This window comes from Schistocerca nitens, chromosome 4, assembly GCF_023898315.1.
Source record: "Schistocerca nitens isolate TAMUIC-IGC-003100 chromosome 4, iqSchNite1.1, whole genome shotgun sequence".
Lineage (NCBI taxonomy): Eukaryota > Metazoa > Arthropoda > Insecta > Orthoptera > Acrididae > Schistocerca > Schistocerca nitens.
In genome coordinates, this window is record NC_064617.1 from 342731175 (window position 1) to 342758882 (window position 27708).

At 38.3% G+C, this 27708-nt stretch overlaps 1 protein-coding gene across 1 annotated transcript in view; it reads left to right on the plus strand.

Moving 5' to 3' along the window:
- Positions 1-27708, plus strand: part of LOC126252297 (fatty acid synthase-like) — a 338172-nt gene that overhangs the window by 21190 nt on the left and 289274 nt on the right. The window contains exon 6 of the mRNA XM_049953179.1: positions 614-808. Within this exon, the coding sequence (XP_049809136.1) occupies positions 614-808 (195 nt within the window). The remainder of the gene's footprint in view (positions 1-613; positions 809-27708) is intronic.

Here is a 27708-nt window from a genome sequence, read left to right on the forward strand (position 1 = left end):
GTCATTATTAAACCTACTCCTGCATTACCCCTACTTGATTTTGTATTTCTAACCCTGTATTCATCTGACCAAAAGTCTTGTTCCTCCTGCCACCGAACGTCACTAATTCCCACTGTATCTAACTTTAACCTATCCATTTCCCTTTTTAAATTTTCTAACCTACCTGCCCAATTAAGGGATCTGACATTCCACGCTCCTATCTGTAGAACGCCAGTTTTCTTTCTCCTGATAACAACGTCCTCCTGAGTAGTATCCGCCCGGAGATCCAAATGGGGGACTATTTTACCTCCGGAATATTTTACCCAAGAGGACGTCATCATCATTTAATCATACAGTAAAGCTGCATGCCCTTGGGAAAAATTACGGCTGTAGTTTCCCCTTGCTTTCAGCCATTTGCAGTACCAGCACAGCAAGGCCGTTTTGGTTATTGTTACAAGGCCAGGTCAGTCAATCATCCAGACTGTTGCCCCTGCAACTACTGAAAAGGCTGCTATCCCTCTTATCTCACAGCTAAATAAAAATTCCAAATTTTGTTACTTTTATTGTAATATTTGTGTTGTAGTGTCATTATTTGCACAGTAATTATGTTATTGATAGGTGAGATCTATTTTAGGTGGTCACCAAGCGACTTAATTTTCATGGTAATTTAATCGGAATTAATTCTTTTGGACTTGGTGGATCAAATGCACATGTAATTCTGAGAAGACCACAAACAGCCCAGAGAAAAGATTGTTACATATATCCCCTGACTAAAGTGATCTGCGTATCTGGACGCAATCAGATGGCTGTGAAGACCCTGCTGAGTAAGGTACAGTTGCCTATTTTTGCTTGTCCATAACTATATTATTATACTAATGTGTGTAATCTTAGATACATTAATGTCTAAAACTCTAATATAATTTGGAAAAGTGAAAAATGAAAGTAGAAAACGTGAATAATCACCATAAATTAAAGCGAAGACTTCCTCACAAACCAAAATCACTGTGTTTGTAGGAATGATTCAGAAACAATTAAAACCAGTGTTATAGATCCACAGTGTCTCAGTAATGTGTACATCATTTTGTGACCAGAGGGATATCTCCTGGTGATGTTCACAATGCAATGCAGCAAAGATACTGTTTGGCTCCTCTTCTGTGGAGTAAAATCCTGAGTTACACTAAAGCAGACTACTCACTATTTCAGTAACACTGAATGTGTCACAAAGTGTGATTTCAACACTTTTGTCATGGTTCTGACACCAACACACCTCACTCAGATTGAATGGTAAGATGGCCCAGTGGATATCCTGTCAAAAACTGAACACAAATCAAGCATGAAAACAGAAAGAAGTGTTCTGAACTGTGAAAAGAAAGGCAAGATAGAAACAGTGAACAATCCAAGAACAAAAAGTGGAATAAAGAGGAGGAAACAACAGATTGGTGTTGTGTTTAAGTGGTCATGGTGTTGGACTGCCAAGAGGGTGAGCTGTGTTCAAAATTCCCTCCTGCCTTCTTTTTTGTGTTTTTATGTATTTCTTTATTTTTTTCTTTCCAGAACATTATGAACTGTCTGTCTGGTCACTGAAATGTTTGCTCTCTTTCTGTAGTCTTGGCAGTTAGTCATACTATACATAGCTTATAGAATATGAATCATGTGGTAATAATATGTTATCATCGCAGGTGAGATACTGCATAGACATATCACAGAAATGAAGACAACAAGTAAATGGGTGTGAATTATGTTACAACAAAGGAATTCAATAGTCAAGACTACCAAAAGGGAAGCAACTTCAAAAATGTTAAATATGTATGTTTTGATAGAGCACAGAGAAACTGTGTGAGTGCAAAATTCTTGCATTCATTTGTTGCAGCATATGTGAGAAACTATTATGTTTTCATCATTTCCTTGGGAGTGAGCACATTCACATTCATACAAACACCTATATTGAGCAAGAAGGCTTATCTCACTCACTCACAAGGCATACATATTTGGTGTGTTGGTAAGAGATTCCTATCATATGAGGTTTGGTTGACTTGTCACCTTGTCACTGTTGCAAACGGATGTTACACCGTGACACAGACACAAATTTGGGGGGAGGGGGCAATTGGCACAGGGAGGTTTGAACATGGATCGCCCACTTGGCAGTGCAACATTGTAACCACTTTTTTTTTCTGTCATGGTTCGTTGTATTTTGTCGTAGCGGACGTCACATGACATCTGTTGAAGTTCGTTGTTGATCTTGTCACTCAGTTTTTTTGTTGCAGAGGCCAACCAGCTCTCTGACTGAACATGCTGAGCTACCATGCCGGCATTAACCATGAGCCATTTCTCTTCCTAGTAGGCCTATATTGCGTGTCTTGTTCTTGGGCCATTCACTGTATCCATTTTGCTTTCTTTTTAACAGTCCAGTAGACCTTCTTCCTATTTTCATGCCTGATGTTCAGTTTTTGATGGGCTGTCTACTGGGCCCACTTGTCACTAAATCTGAGGGGGGAGAGGGGTGATGGGGAGTTTCCCTTGTGAGACACAGTAACTACGGATCACAGGCCAGCGTAAGGTCGGCATATAAGTAGTAGAAGGTAATCATTCTACAAAATGAACCATTATTGGGCTTTGAATGTTTGGTAAATTCTGCAACATCTGAAAGAAATTATCTGTAGAGCTTACAGTCGCACGAGAAGTTGCAGTTTCTTGACAAAATTTGTGTTGGTGAGTTAGAGCATATGGCCTATATGGCAGACATCAAATAGTGTGTGTCATGTGTAGAGCAGTGTAAACATTGTGTTATTTAATGTGGGGTCAGCAGCACAAAGAGTGGGGCTGACTGATTGGAGGGATGTTCTTTTTGCAAGTGGATCTTAAATCTATAGCATTACTATCATTACATGTTGATTTGAAGGGGAAGTTATAACTGGTCAAATCAAGGGATTATCGAGGAAAGAGACCAGTTCAGTGATGGTGATGTGTCCTGAAGTTGGAAGGTGTGCTATTTAATGTGTTTTTAAAGTTTCACATCTTTGTTAGTGGTTGAAGGGAAACACCCTGAGGTACAGAGATCAGCTACTTCAATTATGTAGATGACTCTCAAGAACGGCTATTCCGTCAGTCTACCTTTTTTCATGGACAATAATGTTCATCCACATTGAACAGCTCTGGTGAGTAAATGTTTCACAGGTAAAGATGGCCAACAACAGGGAATGGAAGGCAAGGACTTCAAGTCTAAAACTTTTTTTGCTCAAGAGCCGATACTGACATTGGCGGAGGGGGAACAGGTACCTAGTGCTACATATGTATCAATAATTGCTGTTGTTGTTGTGGTCTTCAGTCCTGAGACTGGTTTGATGCAGCTCTCCATGCTACTCTATCCTGTGCAAGCTTCTTCATCTCCCAGTACTTACTGCAACCCACATCCTTCTGAATCTGCTTAGTGTATTCATCTCTTGGTCTCCCTCTATGATTTTTACCCTCCACATTGCCCTCCAATGCTAAATTTGTGATCCCTTGATGCCTCAGGATATGTCCTACCAACCGATCCCTTCTTCTGGTCAAGTGGTGCCACACACTCCTCTTCTCACCAATTCCATTCAATACCTCCTCATTAGTTATGTGATCTACCCATCTAATCTTCAGCATTCTTCTGTAGCACCACATTTCGAAAGCTTCTATTCTCTTCTTGTTCAAACTATTTATCATCCATGTTTTACTTCCATACATGGCTACACTCCATACAAATACTTTCAGAAACGACTTCCTGACACTTAAATCTATACTCAATGTTAACAAATTTCTCTTCTTCAGAAATGCTTTCCTTGCCATTGCCAGTCTACATTTTATATCCTCTCTACTGCGACCATCATCAATTATTTTGCTCCCCAAATAGCAAAACTCCTTTACTACTTTAAGTGTCTCATTACCTAATCTAATTCCCTCAGCATCACCCGATTTAATTCGACTACATTCTATTATCCTCGTATTTCTTTTGTTGATGTTCATCTTATATCCTCCTTTCAAGACACTGTCCATTCCGTTCAACTGCTCTTCCAAGTCCTTTGCTGTCTGACAGAATTACATCATCGTCGAACCTCAAAGTTTTTATTTCTTCTCCATGGATTTTAATTCCAACTCTTTTTGTTTCCTTTACTGCTTGCTCAATATACAGATTGAATAACATCGGGGCGAGGCTACAGCCTTGTCTCACTCCCTTCCCAACTGCTGCTTCCCTTTCGTGCCCCTCAACTCTTATAACTGCCATCTGGTTTCTGTACAAATTGTAAATAGCCTTTCGCTCCATGTATTTTACCCCTGCCACCTTTAGAATTTGAAAGAGAATATTACAGTCAACATTGTCAAAAGCTTTCTCTAAGTCTACAAATGCTAGAAACATAGGTTTGCCTTTCCTTAATCTTTCTTCTAAGATAAGTCGTAAGGTTAGTATTGCCTCATGTGTTCCAACATTTCTACAGAATCCAAACTGATCTTCCCCGAGGTCGGCTACTATCAATTTTTCCATTCGTCTGTAAAGAATTCACATTAGTATTTTGCAGCTGTGACTTATTAAACTGATAGTTTGGTAATTTTCACATCTGTCAACACCTGCTTTCTTCGGGATTGGAATTATTATATTATATAATTGCTAACCTAAATAAATTAGTATGTTATGAGTCCCCAGTAGGCTAGCTATAGGAAGGACATGGTTAACTGGCCACCAACCTCCAACCACTGGTCAATAAAAGTCAGCACCATTCGCAACTCTTCTTGTTTGCTGACTGCTCTCTGTTGCACATGGCTGCCAGTCTGAGCCACTCCAAAACTTTTACACTGTTGTTGTGTTGTCTTGTGAGTGGATGATTAATTGATTAATAAAATTAATTGTACTTGTATTTAAAAGCATTGCACAATATGAGACACAGTCACAAATATTTACTAAATGTTTTGAATGTCATTTTTCTTCTACTCATTGAATTGTATTACAACAGTCTTAATTCAGTTTCATATTCCTTGCTACAAATATGAACTGCATTTGAAGATGGCCATCTCTATAATGTGCATTCACTAAGCCATGTTACTTACATATGGAATTTATAGCATAGCAGCTAATTGGTAGGAGGAATGCACATCCCTGAGTTGTCAAGACTGGAAGACAAACAATAAAACGTTCTCACATATCATCCCCTCATCCCACAAAGACAAATCTACCTGCCCCTACAACCAGCACCCTAAGATGACTGGCAACTTTTTATGCACATACTATACTTTGTCTGGTATATTTTTTATTCAGGGATGGCATCAGGTAGAGCCAGCAGTTGCAGATGGTAAGTATTCATTCTTCGCTGGTTTCAGATAATCATAAGTTATCCTTCTTCAGAAGCTGTTAATGTTAACAGTTGTTAGAAATGAAAATCTACATTTGAAAATAACTATCTGCAACTGTCGGCTCCACCTGACTCCTTCGTCAAATAAAATTATTGTGTTGTTGCTGATAATGATCAGCTATGTTTATGATACTGAAATTCTTCAATATAGGCAATAAGAATTTTAAATTTCCATGTGCTGGTTTGACAATAATTACATTTTCAAGGATTTATTCATCCGAACTGAGTGTTGGCACGTGCCATTTTGGCAACAATTAAATTTTTAGTGATGTATTCGTGGCGGTTAACTGTTGGCTGGCACTGACGGAAATAATCAATATGGTAGCATGGGCCAAAGACAGGATTTTCACAAACTTAATGCCACCATGTTTGGAAGCATAGAAAATACCATAAAGTGCTGCTGATCAATTTTTAATAAACTAAAAGAAAGGATACAGTGGATCAGTGTAATCGAGTGCAATGTACCTTATCCCTATGAAAATACAGTTTCCTTAAAATGTGTTATGCTATTTATTGGTGTAACACAACTAGATGTTATAACTATCTTTTGCAGTGGTATTACTGAAAACACTTTAAAAAATAGGTACTGTGCACTCTAGTGAGTCATTGCATTCTTGAAAAAAAAAATTGTCCATTGAGTGGTAGTTATATGAAACATTGGACACTGCTTATCTTTGTCATGATCTCAGTGGTCTAGGAGCTAAAATCTATGTATCAAAACTTTGCAGTATGGTGGTCTGGCTTTTGCTTTGCAGATTACTGAATACTAATTGTTGCTGTTGCTGGTTTAGTTCACTGATCTGCACTACAAGATTAATTTTGTACATTAGAAAAATGTGGATTCATACATTATTGTAAAATATACTTTGCATTAACAAGAATAATTATTTTATCCAATTTTGTTAAAGTTAAATATAAAAATACCTGGATGACTAGTTTTTCAGAGTGCACATGTTTTTATGTATATAAAAAAAACAAATATTTTCATAACTTACGGGTAGGATAAAGAAATAAAAGTAATGGCTGAATGCAATATCAAAACCAGCTCCCCAGCAAAATACTGAATGGAAGTGGTATTGAGTGATTCATTAACAGTTCAGCCACCATCAATAGATTCTGTTTGAAAAAGAGGAAAACCTTTATGTCATTGCAGTATGCAGAGCTGAATATGTTGTGTCTATTTGAAATTGAGAGTGAGATTATTTGCAGAATAGTTTTAAGAACGTTATGTACCATTCTTCTGTTGATGCATGTGTGTTTAGATTGGTTACGTTTGTAGTGTCATCTGCAGAAAGACTATTATTTGACAGAAGGTCTTTTAAATATATGAGAAACAATAGAAGACTAAGATTGAACCTTGTGGAAGCCCGTAAAAGAGTTCTCCCGAATCAAAGAATCTCCCCTGTTTACGTTTCTTGATTTATTAAGTACAACTTTCTGCATTCTTTGGGCTGGGTGTGACACTATCCGTTGGCTGGCTATACCATCAATTCCTTATAACCTCAGTATATGTAGGATAACATCTACATCTACATTTACAGACAGACTCTACAAACCATCATGTGGCGCATGGTGGAGGGTATGTTGTACCATTACTAGTCATTTCCTTCCTGTTCCAGTTGCAAACAAAGTGAGGGAAAAATGACTGTCTGTATGCCTCCGTATGAGGCCTAATTTCTCATAACTTATTTTTGTAATCGTTACACAAAGTGTACATAGTGTCAGTCAGGATTGTTCTGCAGTCAGCTTAAAATGCCTGTCATTGTAATGTAGTTAGTCTGTGACATGACTCACAGAAAATACCAAAGGTGCTATGTTATTTAATGCTTGTAAAATTTGCTGATTAAATGTGTAGGTGGCATTCTCAGTTGAGCAACTCTTCTGAAATCTAAATAATATTTTGCTAAGGATGTTATTGTTGCTCAGCTGGGATACTGTTCTAAAACAGTAACCTTCTCAAACAGTTTGGAAAATGATAGCAGTAGTGCAACATATCAGTAGTTGTTTATATCTCTCCTATCATCTTTCTTACAGAGAGTTTTAGCAATGGCATATTTCAGTCTCTTTGTAAAAATGCCCCAGGTTAGTGGTGCTTGACATATTTCAGCAAAAAACAGCACTTATTATAAGTGATAAAGTCTCAAGTACTCTAGAATGAGATTTTCACTCTGCAGCGGAGTGTTCGCTGATATGAAACTTTCTGGCAGATTAAAACTGTGTGCCAGACCGAGACTCGAACTCGGGAGCTCAGCCTTTCGAGGGCAAGTGCTCTACCAACTGAGCTACCCAAGCTTGACTCACGACCTGTCCTCACAGCTTTACTTCTGCCAGTACCTCGTCTCCTACCTTCCAAACTTTACAGAAGCTCTCCTGCGAACCTTGCAGAACTAGCACTCCTGAAAGAAAGGATATTGCAGAGACATGGCTTTGCCACAGCTTGGGGGATGTTTCCAGAATGAGATTTTCACTATCCTACTTTCCAAACTTTACAGAAGCTCTCTTGCGAACCTTGCAGAACTAACACTCCTGAAGAAAGGATACTGCGGAGACATGGCTTAGCCACAGCCTGGGGGATGTTTCCAGAATGAGATTTTCACGCTGCAGCGGAGTGTGCGCTGGTATGAACCTCCCTGGCAGATTAAAACAGTGTGCCGGACCGAGACTCAAACTCTCCTCGGTATCCTTCCTTTCAGCAGTGCTAGTTCTGCAAGGTTTGCAGGAGAGCTTCTGTAAAGTTTGGAAAGCAGGAGACGAGGTATTGGCAGAAATAAAGCTGTGAGGACGGGGCATGAGTCCTGCTTGGGTAGCTCAGTTGGTAGAGCACTTGCCTGCGAAAGGCAAAGGTCCCAAGTCCGAGCCTCGGTCCGGCACACAGTTTTAACCCTTCTAATACCGTGGGGTCTGTAATGGCCCCAGGCCATAATTTTCTGTAAAATATACCTTATTTCCTATTCCTAAAAATTATGAAAAATTCGGACTTTTCCTGAATTAAGTAATGGGTTCATAATATATTACTATAACTTTTTGAAAATATTTAGTATTGCAGAAAATCAAGAAAGAACCACTGAATACCATTGGGGTCAAATGCGACCCCAATGCTCTCTTGCCGTATTATTACCCAATAATGCTGCATTGAACCTGGAACTGTTGCTGTATTTCCTTTGTTTTATTCTTGTAAATATTGTTGTAACGTGTGATTGTTGCCTTTATAAGCCGACAGTTATTTGTTCCATACACGTGGAGACTACTGTTGTGTGTGTTGCATTTAGTTGAAAATGTCTCGTCACCTTTCTGAAGACGAAGTGCTTGAAATATTACTGCAGGATAATCCTCTATCTGGAGAATCAAGTAGTGATATCAGTGATATAGTTTCTGATGTCTCATGCAGCGATGGAGAAATTGTCGTCTTGGAAGAGAATATTCCTCAATCAGACGGAAGTTCAGAAGAAGATTTGACAGTGCAGATGTCCAGCCTGAACAGGAAGTAACACATATTTCTGACTTGTGGCATTTCATGGTAGATGTCCATTTCGGCAATATATTGCTTCAAAACCAGGAAAATATGGATTGAAATTATGGGCTGTATGTGATAGTGCAATGTCTTACGTTCTCAATCTCCAAGTTTACACTGGTTGACAAGAAAATCAATCTCTTGAAGTTGGTCAAGGCAAGAGAGTTGTTTTAGATATGGTGAAAGGCTTGGAAAACAGTGGCAGAAATGTAACAACTGACAATTTTTTCACTAGCCTTAGTTTGGCGAGAGAACTTCTGAAAATCAATCTCACACTCTTAGGAACAATTAGAAAAAGTGAAGGAGAACTACCACAAGCTTTCACTCAGACCAAAGGTCGAGTCAAACATTCATCTATTTTTGGGTTCCAAGAGCATGCTTCAAATGTTTCATATTGTCCGAAAAAGGGAAAAGTTGTAACTTTGCTCAGTACAATGCATTCAAGGAAGGAAATGGAAGATTGTGAAGAATGCAAGCCAGTAATGATTCTGGATTATAATAAAACAAAATTAGGAGTAGATACCATGGACAAGCTGGTTAGAACATACACTACAAAGAGGGTGAGCAGAAGGTGGCCAATGGTATTATTTTACAACATGATTGATATCAGTGCACTGAATGCATTTATCATATGGCTACATCTTACACTAGACTGGGCAGAAAGGACCAACTACAAGAGACAGGCATTTCTCATAGCATTAGGAAAGCAGCTCGTCGGAAGAAAGCCAGACAAAATTATTTTTGTGGTACTTCCATCAACAGTACAACCAAAGAAAAAGGTCTCATGATAAAAAATTCACCCATAAATGTTCAAAATGTGGATGTTCTGTGTGTAAAAACCACTCTGCAATTTATTGCTGTAAGTGTAATGTGTCATCAATGTCAATTCGGAATTTAATCAAAAATGTTTGTTGTTTCATGAGAATAGTTTGTAAATTTTACGGAAACAAATAATTTAAAAAATATGCATTTTAATTTAATGTAATGTCACTGAAATTATGTTTTAGATTGTGGAAAAAATAAGGAATGTGATTTTATCCTACCATTATTAAAACTATCCACAATAAAAAATAAATTCCGTTGGGGTCACTAAAGACCCCAATGGTACTCAGTGTAACAAAAAATACTCGGTATCAGAAGGGTTAATCTGCCAGGAAGTTTCAGCCTATCTATGGTCTCTTCATTTGCTGTCTCTCCTGTCTAAAGAGTAGAGATAAGTTTGGAAATTTTTGACAATCAGCTAATTTACAAGAGGTACTGAAATATATTTGAGGGCAGTGTGGAGGGTAAAAATCATAGAGGGAGACCAAGGGATGAGTACACTAAATAGATTCAGAAGGCTGTAGGTTGCAGTAGGTACTGGGAGATGAAGAAGCTTGCACAGGATAGAGTAGCATGGTGAGCTGCATCAAACCAGTCTCTGGACTGTAGACCACAACAACAACAACTGAAATATTTCTAATGAATTGATTTATGATAAAGTCTGGCACTCTGTCAGTTTCTGAGAACATTTTTAAATGTTATTTCAATGTGAACGATATCATATGGAATTGTTTCAAAAATTTATATTGAGGAGAAATAGAATGTATTTTGTTTGACGTTTGTTTGGACTACTTCTGTTATCACTGACTATTAAATTACTTGTGACACATGTAGAATACTGTCTGAAAAAATATGTCACAGTATCTATTGGGAATTAATAACTCTCATATTATCACCGTACAGTGTGACGTTTTCCTTTTAAGGTTTATTTTATTTGCTTCCTTCTTTATTACTTTGACGTTTTCCTTTTAAGGTTTATTTTATTTGCTTCCTTCTTTATTACTTTGCAGACTACTTGGATTTTACTTGGTATCTCTGATATGAAATTATGCTTTCTTTCTTTCTTTCTTTGCCTGGTTTTAACTATTTTGCATATCTGAATGCATTTATGAATATAATGGCATAGGGGAGAGGTATCATGATTGTTGTGGTCTTCAGTCCAAAGACTGATTAGATACAGCTCACCATGCTACTGTATCCTGTGCAAGCCTCTTTATCTCCAGATAATTACTACAACCTACATCATTTTGAATTTGCTCTTTGTAGTCATCTCTTGGTTTCCCTTCACAATTCCCCCTCACTTCCCTACTATAATAAATTGGTGGTCCTTTAATGTCTCAGAATGTGTCCTATCAATTGAACCCTTTTATTAGTCAAGTTGTGCCACAAATTTCTTGCTACCCAATTCTTTTCAGTACCTCCTCATTAGTTATGTGATCTATCCATCTAATCTTCAGTTTTCTTCTGTAGCACCACATTACAAAAACTCTATTCCTACACTCTAGACAAATACCTTTAGAAAAGAATTCCTAACACTTAATTCTGTATTCGATATCCACAAATTTCATCTTCTTCAGAAACGCTTTTTGTACCAATGCCATTCTACACTTCATATTCTCTCTGCTTTAACCATCATCAGTTATTCTGCAGCTCAAATAGCAAAACATATATACTACTTTAAGTGTCTCCTTTCCTAATCTAATTCCTTCAGCATCACCTGATTTAATTTGAATATGTTCCATTATCTTTGTCACGCGTTTGTTGATTTTCATCTTATATCTTCCTGTCAAGACACTGACCTCTCCATCTGACTACTCTTCCTAGTCCTCTCCTGTCTGTGAAACAATTACAATGTCATCTGCAAACATTAAGGTTTTTGTTTCTTCACCCTGAACTTTATTTCATACTCCTAAGTTTTCTTTATTTTCCTGTACTGCTGCTCTGTGTACAGAATGAAACATCAGGAATAGGCAATAATAGCCTTGTCTCACTTCCTTCTGAACTACTGCTTCCCTTTCATGCCTCTTGACTCTTATAACTGTATCTAGCTTTTATACAAGTTCTGAATAGCCCTTCAATTCCTGTATTTTACCCTAGCTTTCTTCAGAGTTTCGAGAGAGTTTTCAGGTCAACATTGTCAAAACCTTTCTCTAAGTCTACAAATGCTATAAATGTCAGTTCGCCTTCCTTTAGCTGATCTTCTGAGACACGTTGTAGAACCAAAACTGCCGTGTGTGTTCTCCAAAATCCAAGCTGATCTTCCTTGAGGTCAATTTCTACCAGTGTTTCAAATCTTTTGTACAGAATTTCTGTTAGTGTATTGTAACCATGACTTGTTAAAATGATAGTTTGGTAATTTTCACACCTGCCAGCAACTGCATTCTTTGGAATTGGAATTATTACATTATTCTTGAAATCTGTGGGCATTTTGCTTGTCTCATACATCTTTCACACCAGATGGAAGAGTTTTGTCATGACTGGCTCTCCCAAGGCTATCAGTAGTTCTGATGGAATGTCGTTTACTCCAGGGGCCTTGTTTTGACTTGGGTTTTTTGGTGCTCCATCAAATTCTTCTTGCAGCATCATATTTCCCATCTAATCTTCAGCTACATCCTCTTCTGTTTCCATAATAATTCCTTCAAGTTCATTTCCCTTGTATAGATGCTCTATATACTCCTTCCACATTTCAGCTTTCCCTTCTTTGCTTAGGTCTGGTTTGCCATCTTACCTCTTGGTAGTCACACACCTGCTTCTCTTTTCTCCAAGAATCTCTTTAATTTGCCTGTGGGTGATATCTATTTTTCCTCCTCAATTCTTACATTTGTCCTCTAGCCATTCCCACTTAACCATTATGCTTTGCCTATCAATCTCATTTTTTAGACATTTGTATTCCCTTTCACATGCTTCCTAGGTGCATTTTTATATTTTCACCTTTCACCAGTGAAATTCAATATCTGCAGTGTTTTCCTAGGATTTCTTCAGGTCTTGTCATTTTCCTATTTGATCCTCTGCTGGCTTCACTACTTCAGCTCTTGAAGCTACCCATCCATCTTCTACAGTGTTCCTTTTCCCTATTCTAGTCAATCATTGTCTAATGCTCCCTCTGGAACTCTCAAGAACCTCTGGTTCTTTCAACTTATCCAAGTCCCATCTTCTTAATTTCCTACCTTCCTGCAGTTTCTTTGGTTTCAATCTGCAGTTGATAACTAGTAAAACATAGTCCACATCTGCCTCTGGAAATGTCTTACAATTTAAAATCTGGTTCTGAAATCTTTGTCTTACCATAGTATAATCAATTTGAAACCTTCCAATGTCTCCAGGTCTCTTCCACATATACAGTGTTCTTTAATAGTTCTTAAATCAAGTGTTAGGGATGATTAAATTAAGCTCTAAGCAAAATTCTACCAGGCAGCTTCCTCTTTCATTCCTTTCTTCCAGTCAGTATTCAACTGCTATTTTTTCCTTCTCTTCCTTTTCCTGCTATAGAATTGCAGTAATCCGTCACTGTTAAATTTTCATCTCCCTTAACTATATGAATAATTTCTTTTATCTCCTTCTTCATTCTCTTGATCATCTGCAGACCTAGTTGGCATATACACTTGGACTGCTATGGTAGGTGTGGGCTTTGTGTCTATTATAGCTATGATAATGCATTGCCAATACTGTTCGTAGTAGCTTACCTGCATTCCTATTTTCTTACTCATTGTTAAACCTACTGCTGCATTACCTATGTGATTTTGTATTTATAACCCTGTGTTCAGCAGACTAGAAGTCCTGTTGCATCTGCCACTGATCTTCACAAACTCCTACCTCATCTAATTTCAACCCACACATTTCCCTTTTTAAATTTTCTAACCTACATGCCCAATTAAGGGCTCTAAAATTTCATTCTCCTATCTGTATAATGCCAGTTTTGTTTCTCCTGATGGAGACATCCTCCTGAGTAATCCCGGTCCAAAGATGCAAATGGGGGACTGTTTTTCCTCTGGAATATTTTACCCAAGATTACACCATTATTATTTAACTATACAGTAGAGCTGCATGCCCTGGGGGAAAATTAAGGCTGTAGTTTTTCCTGGCTTTAAGGTGTTCTCAGTACCAGCACAGATAGGTTGTTTTGGTTTCAAGCCCAGATTAGTCAGTCATCCATACTGTTGTCTCTGCAATTACTGAAAAGGCTGCTGTCCCTCCTTAGGAATTACACATTTGTGTGGCTTCTCAACAGATACCCTTTGTTGCTGTTATACCTACAATACAGCCATATATCTGACTGAAAGATAATTTATGTTATGGCATTTTTGTATTTGAGCAATTCTCTTTTCCTTACTCATTAGCTTTTGAGGCTTGTTGTTAATCATGGCTCTGTTTTTGGAGTTGTGTCTCTTACTACTTGTGTTTTGAGAGGGAAAGCAATTTAAAATTAATCATTAAAATTGCTCAAACTTCTTGGCGGTGTCATATATCTGAGAAAATCCTTCCCATCTTACCGTAGGTAATAAGGCATTGAATACTTCTATGTTATGTGTATTGAACCATCTTGGTGTTATAGTTCTTTAATAGTTTTCAGTGGACAATGAGTCCAGTGAAGTAACAATTTGGCATTCAACAAATATCTGATCCAGGAAAGGAACAGTAGGATTTTTTACTGGAATTGTAAGTATCTGTAAGATTTAGAAATCACTCTTTCCTTTTCCTGAACTCTGGAAAGTCAATATTGAAGACTCCACATAGCTCTACAGACTTCTTGGCTAGATGAAGACTGTGTAGAACATTTTCAGTTCTGTATTGGAATGACTCGCAATTCAAATTTAGGAGCAATAGATACATGCAACAATTCTATTTGCACCATTGACTTCTAATCAAAGTCTCTTTGCGCAGTGAGGTGCCAAAACTGATGTTTGATTAAGATTGCAAGTCTCCATTTCTGAAGATACTTGTACAGAAGTAATTTGTTAGTATGTAGTCTGGCATAGAAAGTGAGATGATGTGACATGACTTTGGATAGTGTTGTATGATGTAAAGAGTGCTAATAAAATGTAGTTTGATGTTTAGCAAAATCTCAGTACCCATAACTTTGTTTGTGACTGACAATATATTTTGGTGGCTTGTTTGTGACCGATAGCATATTTTAGTGGCACATGTAAAGACTTTTGTTGCTATAATTTATTTACTGATTTTTTACATTAACATTCAAATTTCTTAAGGCCATTTTATTACCTCACTTAACTCTGTCATATTTGTTGACGACATGTCCATATAAATCATATGTGAAGCTGTTTCAAGACTTTCGTCTTATTGATGTCTAAGTCCTTTCTGTCACATGATCCATCAATATGGCAACCTCTCTGCATTACTGATGTTCCCCCGATCACATTACTTCCATCATTGCCTGCATCCATTGCAGTTTTCCATCAGAGCCTTTTCAACCACTGAGCTGTCCATCAATACGGCTTTATCTGAGCTACTGTTGACTTTTTGCATCACACCACTTCCACAGACTGTTCAGGTTTGGTCAAGATCAATGTCTCCCCCTTTTAAATATTGTTTGTGATGGAATTGACATATATTTCACTGTCTTGTCAGAAGCACCAATCTTGATCATTCCAAAGCTGAAAGTCTGCAGAAGCATGCAATGGAGTTCCTTCGAAAATTTGCATGAATCTAACAAGTAGATTTCATTAGCATACTCCTTTATTCCTTGCAAAGTTTACTTATTAAGTGTGGTGAACAGCTTGTACACTACAAAAGAAAATTAACGCAACTGTCCAGAATAAGATCTTACAATGCTTAACAATCACTCTGCAATGGTGATGTATTCAATTTTGCCTAAAATAAACTGTTCGCATTTAGCACACTGCTTTAGTAATTCATCAGATATAATTACACTTTATAATTACTCAATAAAGTAGTTCGTTTAAGTTGGTCCATAATTAACATCACCGACTGCAACAGCCACTCACTTGGACAACAATAACCTTTTACAGTACTTGTTAGTCATAATACAATTCCGTCACAGTTCATATTAATTAGAGTTATTTTATTTATTTAAATGTCTAGTTCCTAGTTCCTTAGGACCAAATTGAGGAGCAGATCTCCAAGGTCATGGAACATGTCAGTGAAATTAAAACATAAAAGTAATAACAGATAAAATAAAATGTTTATGAACCCAAAAAAAGTCAAGCTATAAGTTTAAGCAAACACAACCAACAATATAACATAAGATTCAGCTTAATTTTTCAAGGAATTCCTCAACAGATTAGAAGGAGTGAACCTTGAGGAAAATCTTCAGTTTTGATTTGAAAGTGCATGGATTAATTGTAAGATTTTTGAATTCTTGTGGTAGCTTACTGAAAATGGATGCAGCAGTATACCGCACACCTTTCTGCTCAAGGGTTAAGGAAGTATGATCCAAATGCAGATTGGATTTCTGCCAAGTGTTAACTGAGTGAAAGCTGCTAATTGGGAATAAGCTGATATTGTTAACAAGAAACGCCAATAAAGAATATATATATATTGAGAGGGCAACGTCAAAATAACCAGACTACTGAACAGGGGTCGACAAGAGGATTGCAAACTTACACCAGTTATTACCCAAACTGCCCATTTCTGAGCCAAAAATTACCTTTTAGAATGGGAAGAGTTACCCCAAAATATAATACCATATGACATAAGCTAATGAAAATAAGCAAAGTTGACTAATTTTCATGTTGAACACTGTTTGAAGAGTAAAAATTCCAGCATTAAGTCTTTGAGCAAGACCCTGGATGTGGGCTTTCCATGACAGTTTACTATCTATCTGAACACCTAGAAATTTGAACTGTTCAGTTTCACTAATTGTATTCTGTGAAATTAAATCATTGGGTTTTGTTGAATTGTGTGTTAGAAATTGTAAAACCTGAGTCTTACTGTGATTTAGCATTAGTTTAATTTCTGCAAGCCATGAACTTATGTAATGAACTGCACTATTTGAAACAGAGCCAATGTTGCACACATCATCCTTTACTACCAAGGTAGTGTCATCAGCAAACAGAAATATTTTGGAGTTACCTGTGATACTAGAGCGTATATAATTTATATAAATAAGGAACAGGACCCCCCATGAACCATGGACCTTGCCGTTGGTGGGGAGGCTTGCGTGCCTCAGCGATACAGATGGCCGTACCGTAGCTGCAACCACAACGGAGGGGTATCTGTTGAGAGGCCAGACAAACATGTGGTTCCTGAAGAGGGGCAGCAGCCTTTTCAGTAGTTGCAGGGGCAACAGTCTGGATGATTGACTGATCTGGCCTTGTAACATTAACCAAAACGGCCTTGCTGTGCTGGTACTGCGAACAGCTGAAAGCAAGGGGAAACTACAGCCGTAATTTTTTCCGAGGACATGCAGCTTTACTGTATGATTAAATGATGATGGCGTCCTCTTGGGTAAAATATTCCAGAGGTAAAATAGTCCCCCATTCGGATCTCCGGGCGGGGACTACTCAAGAGGACGTCGTTATCAGGAGAAAGAAAACTGGCGTTCTACGGATCGGTGCGTGGAATGTCAGATCCCTTAATCGGGCAGGTAGGTTAGAAAATTTAAAAAGGAAAATGGATAGGTTAAAGTTAGATATAGTGGGAATTAGTGAAGTTCGGTGGCAGGAGGAACAAGACTTTTGGTCAGGTGATTACAGGGTTATAAATACAAAATCAAATAGGGGTAATGCAGGAGTAGGTTTAATAATGAATAAAAAAAATAGGAGTGTGGGTTAGCTACTACAAACAGCATAGTGAACGCATTATTGTGGCCAAGATAGACACAAAGCCCATGCCTACTACAGTAGTACAAGTTTATATGCCAACTAGCTCTGCAGATGATGAAGAAATTGATGAAATGTATGACGAGATAAAAGAAATTATTCAGGTGTTGAAGGGAGACGAAAATTTAATAGTCATGGGTGACTGGAATTCGACAGTAGGAAAAGGGAGAGAAGGAAACATAGTAGGTGAATATGGATTGGGGGGAAGAAATGAAAGAGGAAGCTGCCTTGTAGAATTTTGCACAGAGCATAACCTAATCATAGCTACCACTTGGTTCATTAATCATAAAAGAAGGTTGTATGCCTGGAAGAATCCTGGAGATACTAAAAGGTATCAGATAGATTATATAATGGTAAGACAGAGATTTAGGAACCAGGTTTTAAATTCTAAGACATTTCCAGGGGCAGGTGTGGATACTGACCACAATCTATTGGTTATGATCTGCAGATTGAAACTGAAGAAACTGCAAAAAGGTGGGAATTTAAGGATATGGGACCTGGAATAACTGAAAGAATGAGAGGTTGTAGAGAGTTTCAGGGAGAGCATAAGGGAACAATTGACAGGAATGGGGGAAAGAAATACAGTAGAAGAAGAATGGGTAGCTCTGAGGGATGAAGTACTGAAGGCAGCAGAGGATCAAGTAGGTAAAAAGACGAGGGCTAATAGAAATCCTTAGGTAACACAAGAAATATTGAATTTAATTGATGAAAGGAGAAAATATAAAAATGCAGTAAATGAAGCAGGCAAAAAGGAATACGAACATCTCAAAAATGAAATCGACAGGAAGTGCAAAATGGCTAAGCAGGGATGGCTAGAGGACAAATGTAAGGATGTAGAGGCTTGTCTCACTAGGGGTAAGATAGATACTGCCTACAGGAAAATTAAAGAGACCTTTGGAGAGAAGAGAACTACTTGTATGAATATCAAGGGCTCAGATGGCAACCCCGTTCTAAGCAAAGAAGGGAAGGCAGAAAGGTGGGAGGAGTATATAGAGGGTTTATACAAGGGCGAAGTACTTGAGGACAATATTATGGAAATGGAAGAGGATGTAGATGAAGATGAAATGTGAGATAAGATACTGTGTGAAGAGTTTGAGAGAGCACTGAAAGCCCTGAGTCGAAACAAGGCCCCGGGAGTAGACAACATTCCATTGGAACTACTGATGGCCTTGGGAGAGCCAGTCATGCCAAAACTCTACCATCTGGTGAGCAAGATGTATGAGACAGGCGAAATACCCTCAGACTTCAAGAAGAATATAATAATTCCAATCCCAAAGAAAGCAGTTGTTGACAGATGTGAAAATTACCGAACTATGAGTTTAATAAGTCACAGCTGAAAAATACTAACGCGAATTCTTTACAGACGAATGGAAAAACTGGTAGAAGCGGCCCTCGGGGAAGATCAGTTTGGATTCCGTAGAAATGTTGGAACACGTGAGGCAATACTAACCTTACGACTTATCTTAGAAGCTAGATTAAGAAAAGGCAAACCTACGTTTCTAGCATTTGTAGACTTAGAGAAAGCTTTTGACAATATTGACTGGAATACTCTCATTCAAATTCTGAAGGTGGCAGGGGTAAAATACAGGGAGCGAAAGGCAATTTACAATTTGTACAGAAACCAGATGGCAGTTGTAAGAGTCGAGGGGCATGAAATGGAAGCAGTGGTTGGGAAAGGAGTGAGACAGGGTTGTAGCCTATCCCCGATGTTATTCAATCTGTATATTGAGCAAGCAGTAAAGGAAACAAAAGAAAAATTCGGAGTAGGCATTAAAATTCATGGAGAAGAAGTAAAAACTTTGAGGTTCGCCGATGACGTTGTAATTCTGTCAGAGGCAGCAAAAGACTTGGAAGAGCAGTTGAACGGAATGGACAGTGTCTTGAAAGGAGGATATAAGATGAACATCAACAAAAGCAAAATGAGGATAATGGAATGTAGTCAAATTAAATTGGGTGATGGAATTAGATTACGAAATGAGACACTTAAAGTAGTAAAGGAGTTTTGCTATTTAGGGAGTAAAATAACTGATGATGGTCGAAGTAGAGAGGATATAAAATGTAGACTGGCAATGGCAAGGAAATCGTTTCTGAAGAAGAGAAATTTGTTAACATCGAGTATAGATTTAAGTGTCAGGAAGTCGTTTTTGAAAGTATTTGTATGGAGTGTAGCCATGTATGGAAGTGAAACATGGACGATAACTAGTGTGGACAAGAAGAGAATAGAAGCTTTAGAAATGTGGTGCTACAGAAGAATGCCGAAGATAAGGTGGGTAGATCACGTAACTAATGAGGAGGTATTGAATAGGACTGGGGAGAAGAGAAGTTTGTGGCACAACTTGACAAGAAGAAGGGATCAGTTGGTAGGACATGTTTTGAGCCATCAAGGGATCACAAATTTAGCATTGGAGGGCAGCGTGGAGGGTAAAAATCGTAGAGGGAGACCAAGAGATGAATACACTAAGCAGATTCAGAAGGATGTAGGTTGCAGTAGGTACTGGGAGATGAAGAAGCTTGCACAGGATAGAGTAGTATGGAGAGCTGCATCAAACCAGTCTCAGGACTGAAGACCACAACAACAACAACAAGGAACAGTAGTGATCCCTGGGGCACCCCCATTTGACTGTACCCCACTCAGACCACAAATCACAGGCAGTCTTAACACTGTGGAAAATGCCCATTTGCTGTCTGTTGTTAAAGTAAGAGGTGAACCAATTGTGAGCTACTCCCCGTATTCTGAAGTGGTCGAACATCTGGAGCAATATTTTGTAATCATGTGAAAGATTTTAATGTTAAAATTCTTCACTATTATGTTTGCTGGTTTCTGTATTTTGACTTACATGACATGCATAATTGTGACCTCAGCCACCACCACAAGTACATACAATATCTAAGTTCTCCAACATAAGTGCAGCAAAGCTTCCCTTTTATGCACTGAAGCACCTAGGGAAACTGGTATAGGCATGCGTATTCAAATACAGAGGTATGTAAACAGGCAGAATATTATGCTGCCGTTGGCAATGCCTATATGTGACAACAAATATCTGCTGCAGTTGTTAGATTGATTACTGCTGCTACAATGGCAGGCTACCAAGGTCTAAGTGAGTTTGAATGTGGTGTTACAGTCGGCGCATGAGCGATGGGACACAGCATTTCTGAGGTAGCGATGAAGTGTCGATTTTCCCTTATGAGTATTTCATGAGTGTACCATGAATATCAGGAATCCTGTAAAACATCAAATCTCTGACATTGCTGCAGCCGGAAAAAGATCCTGCAAGAACGGGACCAATGATGACTGAAGAGAAGCATCCAACGTGACAGAAGTGCAACCCTTCTGCAGATTGCTGCAGATTTAAGTGCTGGACAATTAACAAGTGTCAAAGTGTGAACCATTCAATGAAACATCATCAGTATTGGCTTTTGGAGCCAAAGGCCCACTCGTGTACCCTTTATGACTGCACGACAAAAAGCTTCATGCCTCACCAGGGCCCATCAACACCAACAACAGACTGTTGATGACCAGAAACATGTTGCCTGGTCAGAGGAGTCTCATTTCAAATTGTATCAAGCAGATGGATGTGTACGAGTATGGAGACAACCTCGTGAATCCATGGACCCTGTATTTCAGCAAAGGACTGTTCAATTAGTGGAGGCTCTGTAAAGGTGTGGGGCATGTGCAGTTGGAGTGATATGGGATCCCTGATATATCTAGATACAACTCTGAAGGTGACACATACATAAGCATCCTGTTTGATCACCTGCATCCATTCATGCCCATTGTGCATTCCAATGGACTTGGGCACTTTCAGCTGGACAATGCAACACCCCACACATCCAGAATTGCTACAGAGTGGCTCCAGGAACACTATTCTGAGTTTAAACAATTCCACTCGCCACCAGATTCCCCAGACATGAACATTGTTGAGCATATCTGGGATGCCTTGCAATGTGCTGTTCAGGAGAGATCTCCACCCCTTCGTTTTCTTATGGATTTACAGACAGCCCTATAGGATTCATGTTGTCAGTTTCCTCCTGCAGTACTTCGGACATTAGTCAATTCCCTGCCATGTTGTGTTGTGACACTTGTGTGTGCTTGAAGCAGCCCTATACGATATTAGGCAAGTGTACCAATTTCTTTAGCTCTTCAGTGTAAGAGAATGTCATGCTGATATCTGACAGTGTTCATTTAGCTGTGGGCCGAATATTGTAGCAGAGGGCTTGTGTAGAAGAAGTATGCTGCAGCCTAACAACACAGGAGAATTTACGTTCAGTGACAGTGGCCATGAAAACCTGCAGACTTACATAGATGTTACTCATTTACTTTCAAACTGCAGACTGCCTGTTGGTCTTATAAAGAATGGTATAAGAACAAACTGTTATGGGATATATTGTTTTTGATTAATTATGAGAACCAATAGAATTTTTGGTTACAGAAAATGCTGCTGTTTACAGATTTAGAAAAATAAGTGGAAAGTATTTTTCTTCTGCAATGTGAATTCCCTCATTTACATGCATGAAAACCACATTGAAAATTAGGGTGAATTACCTGAAATTGTTAATTAATGAGTTGGTCAATCAATACTGTATGTCATTCTGTACAGAAAAATTAAGATAGCAAAAATATGCAGCCAAAGCTGAGAATCTAACAGTGTTTATTGCAAAATGTGCAACAGAAAATGGGACTTGCTCTGAACTCTTAAGTTTAATTATTGCAAAATATAAAGAGCTGTAGGCAATTTAAATATACTTTACTGGGAAGTTGGAATGTTTAACTTTCAAATGGTATAGGTTACCTTTCTTAAATACAAGTATTAGTTCATAGTCTTATGCATGTAACAAACCCTAATACTGACTTTATTACCTGTAACTTTTAATTGAGAGTGCCTAATGAGAACTAATTACACAAATGGAATCAGAGCACTCGAAGTGATTATCTGAATAATTATTTTAATAGAGTATAAGTTTAAAGATTTACGTATAGGTATTACGTGTCGACAGATAAATGTATTGAAAATTTTGTGGGTAGGGAAGAAAAGCCTACCATGCCACATATTGAGCAGACTGTTTGATGGCCCTTGAGTCATGTTCTTCAAATTACTGAATCAGAGTTTAGAAGCTGACTCCTCAGTTGGGATTTTGCTGCTGGATTTGGAGTAAGTTGTGAAGGTTTGTTTGATTGCCTTCAGTGTGGTATCTTTGATTAAGGGCTTAACTTCTGTTTGGCTCTGTTTGTGTAATCTGATGTACTGGGAATCGGGTTTAGAACCTTAGACTAAACCAAGAACATCTTATTATATTTACGTAAATAAAAAATCTGCTCACCAAGCGAATAGCTTTTTGTCACCCTCCAGTTTGTGCAATATCCTTGTATACCATATGCTCCTTCAGCACCCACTTCCCTACTCTGTGACTCTTACCCCAGTGATTGTCCCCACCATAAGACTTGCCGTATGTACCCTCATACCACCACCTACACCAGCCCTGTAATTTGCAAAGGGAAGACCATCTGTGAAATGATACATTATGTACCAGGTACTGTAATATGCCATCTGGATTCTTCCCCCAGATACCAGTTTCTCAGATCTCTGCAGCTGGAAACTGGCAATACATTTCCTTCATTCTTGCCACCCACTTGACCTTAATTTACATTACATTCTTCAGTCTCAGCATTTGTTCTCAGTAACTGTTCCTTCTTCACCATGTTTTAGTTTTCTATATCTTTCATTTTTTGACAAGTCATTACTCCCCCACACACACATCTATTGCATACAAGGGTGGTTTGAAAAGTTCTCAGAACAGAATAGAGAAAAAGCACTTACATCACTGAAACATTTTTTTATTTTTCAATGCAGTCTCCTTGTAGATTAATGCACTGGTCCAATGCTGTTCCTGTGCCTTGATCCCAACTTGAAAATGAGTTTTCTCCAGGCCTGTAAAATAGTTGTCAACTCTGGCAATCAGTTCTTTGTTTGAAGTGAATCTCTGTCCACCAAGAAAAAATTTCAGTTTTGGGAAGAGATGGAAGTCTGACAGAGCCATATCAGGTGAATACGGCAGGTGTGGCAACAGTTCATAACTTAGTTCATGTAATTTTACATGGCAATGGTACATAGGTTTGGGCCCGCATTGTCTTGATTGAAGCCGGCTGGGGTGGCCGAGTGGTTCTGGGCACTACAGTCTGGAACCACGCGGCCGCTACGGTCGCAGGTTCGAATCCTTCCTCGGGCATGGATGTGTGTGATGTCCTTAGGTTGGTTAGGTTTAAGTAGTTCTAAGTTCTAGGGGACTGATGACCACAGTAGTTAAGTCCCATAGTGCTCAGAGCCATTTGAACCATTTTGTCTTGATGGAAGGTGACTTTCTTCCTTGCTAAACCTAGCCTTTTTTTGCGTATCTTTTGTTGCAGTTTGTCCAGGAGGTTAGCAAAATATTCTCCAGTAATTGTTTGCCCAGTGGGGAGATAATCTACAAACAGAATCCCCTTTGCATCCCAGAACACTGATGCCATGAGTTTTCCTGCTGAAGGAATTGTCTTTGTTTTCTGTGGTGACAGAGAATCAGCATGTTTCCACTGCTTTGACTGTTGTTTTGTCTTTGGCTTATAGTAGTGCACCCAAGTTTCATTTGTGTTCACAAACCGGAACAAAAAACATTGTTTGTTTCTCCTAAAACGGGCCAAACATTGTTCCGATATGTCCATTCTCATGCATTTTTGATCCATTGTCAAGAGTCGTGGCACCCATCTTGCAGATAATTTTTTCATTTCTAATTCTTCAGTTAAAATGTGATATACCCTTTCAGATGACATCTGACAAGTTTGAGCAATGTCACGCACTTTCAATTGTCGATCCTCCATGACCATTTTGTGCACTTTTGCAATGATTTCTGGAGTAGTGACACATCTTGGCCAACCATTGCACGGATAATCATCTAAGCTCTCCCGACCAAATTTAAATCTGTTTGTCCACTTGTCAGCAGTTGAATATGAAGGAGCAGAGTCCCCCAGTGTATTCTGGAAATCAGCATGAAAGTCCTTTGCTTTGATACCTTTCTTTACAAAGTACTTAATCACTGCTCAAATCTCAATTTTTTCCATCTTTGCAAATCACTATGTGGGAACAACAACAGAGACAGCTCACTGTCGCAGCTCTCTTCCAAGGGCACTGATGTGGCACGTGTTTACAGGCAACAATGAATATCATGGGAACAACTTGTTGTGCTAGCACTGACCTCTCATGGTGATTCCGAGAACTTTTAAACCACCCTCGTACAATGCATTTAGCTTTATGATCTTATTAATCTGCACACAATGTTTTGTCAGTAACCTCTGTCTTGCATATTACCCTATCTTCCATCTATAAACTCTCTGGCTTTCAAATCTCATCTGATGCAATCTTTACTTCTCATCCTATCTGGTAAGTCTCCCCTGAACTGAGGCCATTTAAGACTTTCCTGAACTCTCCCCATTTCCTAAACCTCACCAGTACCTTTCCTTTGCCCTTATTCCTTCCCATATAACCTTTCTGCCAGCAGCAGGAGTTACTGACTCCAAAGCTTGCAAATTGCAATACCTTTATATGTGTGTACTCCTGCAACTGCATGGTGAGTAGGGTTTTTTGTCTATCCTATTATAGTATATTTTAAAAAACTAGTTATTTTCACTGATGTATTGTTATATTTACAATATTTTTTGCATTTTTTTCTTCCTCCTGTGTGTCAAATGTTGGTGGAGAAAATAATTTACTTCAAGCACAGTCACATGCTCATAGTTTGCTTCACAGCTCATAATATGATTATTATATTCATAGAACCTAATTTTAATGTTTTGCAAATCAAATTTGTGTAAAACACTGAACAATATAGACAAGTGTGACAGTGTGGGTAAGAACATATTTAATGAATTCTTGAAGTCAAGACTGTACATTTCAACATTTGTTTGTCCCTCATATAATGATTACACTTTTTGTTGTCAAATGATGTCTGTGGTTGTCCAAAAGAATAAGTGCACCATTGTTTTCAACTGACTTTTGTCTGTTAGGTATTCAATTTTAAATCCCCTTTACTGCATAATACATTAATGAGATACATGCACTAATATGCTAATGAGATACACTAATGAGATATTGGCCCTATCTGGTCTTTAAAGTGGTAAGCTTTTGTTGCCGGAACAATGTTTGTTGTTAGCATTCCAAAAATCTTATTACATTCCACTCTGTTTTTGCCATGACTGTTTCACTTTACAAACACACGAGGGTAACACGTATTTTCATTTTGAGTATAATGTGAAGATAGGCACTTCAAGTCCTTTCGAAATTTCACTGTTTTTTCACTAAGATGCTAATCATTTTTTCTTTTGTGATTATTTTGTGAAGTTTTGCATTGTTTCTTTATTAGAGTACACGTCATTTGTGAGATGATCTTGTCTGAAGTTCATACATAAGCATTTACTTAATTGTATCTCCATTCCACTGTTTTTATTAGAATATGACAGCAGACACAGAATCATCCACAACATTTTAACTGTTGTACAGAGATCACTTGGAAATGTGGTTTTTGCTACTATATAATGAACTCACGGTACATACACATATAATGGCCACCTGGGTCATTATTCTCTTAAGTGAAGTTTTTGGATCAGTATATAATAAACTCTGTAAGAAACTACAATGATCATTTGTGGACTATCTTGCTCAGGAATATGGAAGGAGGTAGAAGCAGCTATATAAAGTGCAAAATCAAACAATGGAAAAATCAAGGATAGAATAATGGCAACATTATGAGAAGAATAGATTGCTACTCTCCATATGGTGGTGATGTTGAGTCATAGATAGGCACAACAACAAAAAATGTCATTATGAAAAGAGCAATTCATTCATAAGTATTCTAATCTGTTGTTTAAGTTTTATTTCCTATTCCTTGAAAAAAATTGATTAAAATAAAAACAAGGAATAGACAGAGTATTTGAATTACACTGGAAAAAAAAGACAGGTGTATCTAAAGAGACAGGGATTGTTTAATGACATCAAATCCAACAGAAACCACACCACCTTTTGATGGGCATCTTAAAACGTATGTATAATGGAAATAGCTTGTTTTACAATACAGCCCTTGGAATCCCTCCACAGAAATGCAGACTGCCACACACATGACACTGAAACAAAACCCAATTACAAATTATAGCTCGCAACACAAAATTATATGCGAATGGGGTTAAGTGTATGGGCATTAAAATATACAACCACCTCCCAACAGACATAAAAACAAGCAAAACCCCCAAAATAATGAGAATTAAGTTAAAGGAATTACTACTAAATCATTGTTTCTATTCTGTACATGAATTTCTTGGTACAAAATTTTAATTACTGTGAATAAGCTGTATATTCACTTGTAGTTATCTCTACTTAGTAAGATAATTTAATTATTGTATGTTATTGATTTCTGACTGTATCTCATATATGTACTCTGCTATGTGTAGTATGTACCATCACTATTGTCTCTTATCACACACCACCTTTTTATATTTTATCTAAATATCCTATTTGTAGGTGGTTCATGGTGTGCGTTCCTGTAGTCATGTCCTTGTTCATGAACCACGGGCAACGTATGAGTGGCCAAGTAAGTGGTCCCGACAGTCGGGATACCAGTTACTTTGGAATAAGGCTGCGCATCTCGGACATATTGTGAGTCGTGGTCACCTTTGTGCTCATACGGCAAAGACTACCAAATCCACCGGTTAGTCCCTCAACCGTTAGGGGTAAAACTCAAAGGGACTCGGTGCAAGTAAGGCTAGCAACCTGCTTCCCTGGTACTTTAAATATGATGCTGGCAACAATCAGAGCAAAATGCCTCAGACCTTTGGAGGTGACAGAGTCCCACCTCTAACTGACAAACCAGGGACTCCTAAGATACGACTTGGTAAACAAATGGTAATGAGATGGGGAGCTATTAATATCAATGGGGGCTACTCTGGGAAGAAGGTAGAGCTGGCAGAGGCTGCAAGTAAGATGGGGCTGGACATTTTAGCTGTTAGTGACATTCGGGTAAGGGGTGAGAAAGAAGAGGAAGTGGGAGAATACAAGGTCTACCTGTCAGGAGTCAAAGCAGGAATAGCACAATGGGGTGTAGGGCTCTACATCAGGAAAGAAATGGAACCCAGTGTAGTTGCAATAAGGTATGTAAACGAACGACTGATGTGGAGAGATTTGACAGTGTCTAGCAAGAAAATTAGGAT